The following is a 5,648-nucleotide window of genomic DNA, read 5'->3' as shown; positions in this document are numbered from 1 at the left end:
AGCCACCTAAGTACATTTACATTAACCATCTCAATTACAAGATATTCCATTCCAAATTTCAACCAAACACTTCACTTTCCAGTGCTTTAAAAGCTTAGCTTATTCCTCTAGCCTAGCCACGTTTTATCCTATATTACTTACACATTACGCCTTTTACACTTTACACACACACACACACACACACGCACATAAGGAGACTATAAACATCATTTAATTATGATTTTCTTCATTCTAACGTACAATGAAGCGCCTGGGTATGTTTGTTATTCACCCTTTAGTCTCTTTCTATATATACTGGGCCACGAATATGCTGCCGCCCTCTCGTTGTTCTAAGGGCTTAATGGCTTATGTGCGTTTCTTTGCTGCACAAGGTCTTGGGTTCGATTCCCAGCGTGAGTCTTGAAATTCGAACGCATTACAGTGGTTCGGTTTCATTTTAAATTTTAGGTTCACGTCTCATATAGCCTCTGTGCGGAATACGCACGTTAAACTTCAACAATAGATAGCCAAGCTCTAATTTATTTAGGTTGTTCACTCTTGGTCTCCCGGCAAATTATTTATTTTCATTGTCGTGCTCACATTTTGCACACATTTCATAAAGATTAGGGATGGGCACGAGTCGAGCTAAAACTCGACTCGACTCGAAACTCGAAGCGAATTCGAGTCGAGTTTCGAGTCGAGTTCCGAGCCGAGTCACTGTTTTGAGGTCAAATTTCGCGTCCAGTCGAGTTTGAAAAATGGCTCGCTCGTTTAGCTCGTTTTAACTCGTTTTGAAATCATTGCCTGATTAGACTGGAAAGCGAAAGTTATGAGAAATGTAAGCAGTAATGTGGAATATTTTCAGTGTTGCTCACGGGGTGAGACACTCTTCGCATCTCGCCTCGTCTCGATTAACAAGACGACAATGGATTTTTATAAGGAGGCAGCATCAAATGTAGTAAGCACTAACATACAGAGACTCACTTTAATATTCGGCCACCACATTGTATTGGCGTTTTATCTTATATTATGAAGTACAGTAAAGTAGAGTGATAATATTGTTTATGCTATGTGAAATTTCTATGTTTTCTGCAACTTTTTACAAAGATTAAACCATAAAATTTTAACTTTAACGTACAAAAAATCAGAATATTTCTTCTCAAACACAAAAATTATAATCACTTTAATATTCGGCCACCACATAATGTGGAACTTTCTTGTAGCCTACTTCGATGCAAGAAAAATGTTTTAATACCTAGTTGGATACCAATTATTGCATATCACCTCATTCAAGTGATTTTGCATATTTCCAGTTATTTTTGCGGTATATTCAGTAGTAATATTAGCCCAATCTTCTGTTAACCTTCTCTCAAGTTCCTCCTTTGATGTTACCGTCACTTTTCGAATTCTAGCGTCGAGTTCATCCCACAAATTTTCAATGGGATTGAGGTCCGGACTTTGTGGTGGAGTTTCGATAATTTTGGGGCAGTTGTACAGAAGCCACTCACGTACAACATACGCCTTATGTTTTGGGTCGTTGTCGTGATAAAATTTAAAAGTCTTGCGGATTCCAAATTTGTCCCCACTCTTGTGTAAAGTCTCTTTTAGAATGCTCAGGTATTGTTCTTTTGTCATTTTAGCATTTATAAACCTGAGTTCATCCACACCGACAATAGATATGCACCCCCAAATCATTATGTTACCACCACCATATTTGACTGTTGCTAGCAAAATTCAGTTTCCTTGGTTCTTCATTAGTCTTTCGCCACACTAGAACCCTGCTATCTGACTTAAAAATGTTGAATTTGCTTTCTTCAGCAAAAATAACATCTTTCAATCATCCTGGTTCCTTTTGCACGTAGATTTTAGTGAACTGAAGCCGTTTCTTTGTGCTCACTTTGTTGACAAATGGTTTCTTTCTAGCTACCTTTCCGTGGTATCCTTCGTTTTTCAATACTTTCCGAACAATCTCTGGGTGTACATCCTTTCTACACCCTTGCAACAATTTCGCTGCAATCTTCGGTGCACTTAATTTTGGGTTTTTCTTAACTTTTCCCACACTCACACTCGACTTTCGTTCATTTAGCTTGCTAGGGCAACCCTTCTGCTTCACAGATTCTATCCTGTCTTCGTTCTTATAACGTCGCAAGATATCACCGACTGTACTTCGTGGTATATTCAAGAGACGGGCAATATGCATATTGGAATCCCCCTTTTATGAGGAAAAATGGCCAGCTAGCGCTGCTCAAAGGTTGTGTTACAACTTTTTTGCCCCATTGGACGTGTTATAGTGCAAAGCCAATACCCACTCCCACTTTCTAACACGAAGACGAGAAATGAGTTATATATACGACGTTCCTTCCCCAATGATATTGTTCTGTAAACTGGAGATACAGCAGTAAGATCATCAAGTCATTTTAGTGGCCGAATATTAAAGTGACATGATATGAAGGCAGTTTGTAGAAACATAGCAGTTAGTTAGGCATAGTTTGCATTTACAACTTTTACACATTACGAAATAGTAAACGTGACATGATAGTTCTTCCCTGTCATCGCTTCGAAATTCCTATGTATTTACATTAATGGGTCCTTTGACATAAATGACAACAATATCGGGTGGCCGAATATTAAAGTGAGTCTCTGTAAGTATATACTGTAGTTCTCACCACCAAGGCTAACACCCGAACGGTGAAAGTTTTGAGCAAAAGCCCAACCAGTGTAAGGATGTTAACCGGCTTAGCTCAATTCAACTGAGCGAACAGCTCGAGCCGGCTTGGTTGAGATGAGGCACCGACTCAGCTCAGGTGAGCCATCGTCTCGAGCCGGCTCGGTTGGGTGAGCTATTGGCTCGTTTCGATAGTGAATGAGCTGTGGCCCGAGTCGCTAGAGCCGTTGAAAACCCGAGCCGAGCAGGTTTGGACATGTTTGGCCGACGCAGCTTAACTTTCAACGATTTTTGGTTAGAGCCTGTCTTTACAGGCCTTAACAGACAGACACACAGACATAGAGAATTCAGTAACGTACTTTTAAAGTTCGTTGAAAATCTTTAAGTTTTACTTCCCACGATTATGTCGGCTATGCTAAAGGAGACGCTGATGATGAGAAAGCAATGAAATTGTGAAATAAAGTAAGTGGGAGGAAACAGAAGAACCCCGAGAAAATACACGCACATGGTGTTTGTCCACTACAAAGCCTACTTGGCGCGAACCGTAATTGAACCAAAGACACCACCCAGCGCGGCCCAGACAAAAGTCAAGTTCAAATTTATTCGTAGAATGCTGAATTCAATATAAGATTCCATTTCTGTAATGTTTTATTACTTTCGCTCCTTGAAGGGGTCAATATTGGGATAGGAAGTGGTACTGCATTTCTATAAATTTCAGTTTTAATAGAGAGAGATTAGGATGGAAATAGAATCCATTCTTGAGATGTTGAATCGATTTCAGAAACAGTTTCTCGATGTTTTTTTTTTTTTCTCCTACGGTGATCAACGCTAAAATCAGTCATTACTGATTTCTATCACTTTCAGTTTAAATATGGGGTTAACGGAGGAGATACAGCAATCTATTTTTTGAGTATCGAATCGATTAAAAAAACAACAAGACGGAAACGCTTGTTTCTGTACCTTACCATCTTTGTTCTGATGCCTCTTAACAGACAAACGGATGAATGGAAGGACGTAACTATTCTATATTATTTTCTATACTTATGATAAGTGTGGTTTAGACGTCTATAAATCTGTTTTGCGTCAAAACGAGTTAAACAGATCAACAATATAAGCAGCATGTCAGAGAGGATTCAAAGTGGGATATCTAGTAATCTGCAATTACTTATACGAGATCAATACGCTTATGTGAAGTCTATCATAACGACCCATTAATCATTTATGAGTCACAACAGCGGATGCACTAGAAGCTTCTTAGATATTATCAATAAACAGTCAAGCTATTCGGTAGACGAGACATGGGTTATCAACTAGTAATTCATCATAGCTTAAATGGATCCCAATACCTATTTTTTTCGGGATGTTAATGATAGATACGGATCTAAATTATAGTATTGTTTAGCGGTTGCTCTTACTTCGAGATATAATTTATGCATCGTTTTCTGTTGTTCCATGGGAGCCACGACGGCTCAGTGGTAGAACGTTCACCTCTGGAGCATAGGGTCCTTGGTTCGATCTCAGTTCTTGCCAAGTGAACTTTGTGGCGGACAAACACCTTGTGTATGTGGTTTTCTTGGGGTTCTCCCGTTTCCTCCCACCTTCTTCACTCCACCATTTCATTCATTTCTCATCATCACTGTCTCCTTTCGCCTCCTCGGCATAATCTTGGGACGTAAAATTTAAAGGATTTCATTTTCCTTTCATTCTACATAACTCAGAGCCACCTACGGAACTTAAAACATCTGTGCGCACAATGTTTTTAAAAGACAAATTACAAACTAATTCCATGTCTTAGGAAAGTTAAAAGTTTATTGCCGCAGAATAACATGTCTGTTATTGGACCCTATGTTATACCACATCAACCCAAGCATCGAGAAGCTAGCTGACTAACTTACTGATTAACTTTCATTGGACATAAATACCCTAAAAAAAAAAAAAAAAAAAAAAAAAAAAAACTCTTCTCAAATTTCGGGAGAAGTATATTTAGTTCACTCTTTAATATTGGGATTGTCAAAAAAATAATTCAAAATCGTTCTCCAGCACTCGTGTAAATACTTTTAGTAAATTTAGGTGGTATAACTTATTTCTTTTCATGGGTAAAAATTTGGAGAAATTTATATGTGAGGATTTTTACCTATCTTCTTAACACTCTCAAACGTAGAAACAATTTATAGTCTAAGGTCATTGGTGCAATCTGGTAGGTTGATTCCTGCCTCTGATTCACAATGCCATATTTTGAACTTTAAGAATTATAGTGTAAGGTAATTCGTTGAAATTTTTGGTTGGTACTATTTTACTGATCACTGTCTCTGGTTAACTACAAAGTTTGGACTTGAAATCAAAATTTAGGGGTGAGAAAATTGATAAGCAATTATTAAAACCGATTGATATGCAACAACACTGTCATACTTCGAACTTTAGTTACAGTTCACAGTTGAAGGTAATTAGTGCAACCTGACGAACAAGATATATTACTGTCATAAAGGAATAGAATGCCAAAGCAGTATATTAACTCTAAACTGTTCATCTGGTAATAGGATGCATTAACTTGTAGATTTTTCTCCCACCCTTCTACATAGTAGTGACCACCAATCAAGGGTGCCGATCCCGGCGGGCCCGGCTCCTCCCAAAGCTCATGTGGGCCACCCTACTGTATTTATGAATATACAATATTTGGCATAATTTGAGTGCAATTTGTCTTAAAATCCTCATATTCTATATACCTTCTGCATCTGAATGCCCCCCCCCCCCCAAATTTTCAGAGAAATCGGCGCCCTTGCTACCAATAACCACAAACCCACGACTCATATTCACGTATCCAGTCAGAATGACCTCTGGAATCACAAAAACGATAGAAGATTTTTTTTTTTTTTTTAATCGCATTCGAACAAATACACTTACTCTAACTACGCACCTATCCGACATTTGCCTGTCCGATTAAATATCGGGCAAATGTTTCGTTCAAACCTATCCGAAAAATGCACGTATGTAAAAGATTTGCGCA

General features: G+C 38.5%; 1 protein-coding gene across 1 annotated transcript; it reads right to left on the bottom strand.

Moving 5' to 3' along the window:
* Window positions 1-1,816: 1,816 nt before the first annotated feature.
* On the bottom strand, window positions 1,817-2,179 carry LOC145672003 (uncharacterized). Its single transcript, XM_081741185.1, has one exon. The coding sequence runs from the start codon at window positions 2,177-2,179 to the stop codon at window positions 1,817-1,819; it is 363 nt and encodes a 120-aa protein (XP_081597311.1).
* Window positions 2,180-5,648: the final 3,469 nt, after the last annotated feature.

Source organism: Thermobia domestica, chromosome 15, assembly GCF_964235325.1.
Source record: "Thermobia domestica chromosome 15, izTheDome1.hap1.1, whole genome shotgun sequence".
In the NCBI taxonomy this organism is placed as follows: domain Eukaryota; kingdom Metazoa; phylum Arthropoda; class Insecta; order Zygentoma; family Lepismatidae; genus Thermobia; species Thermobia domestica.
The sequence above is the reverse complement of the archived record's forward strand: the minus strand, read 5'-3'. Positions and strand labels throughout refer to the sequence as shown.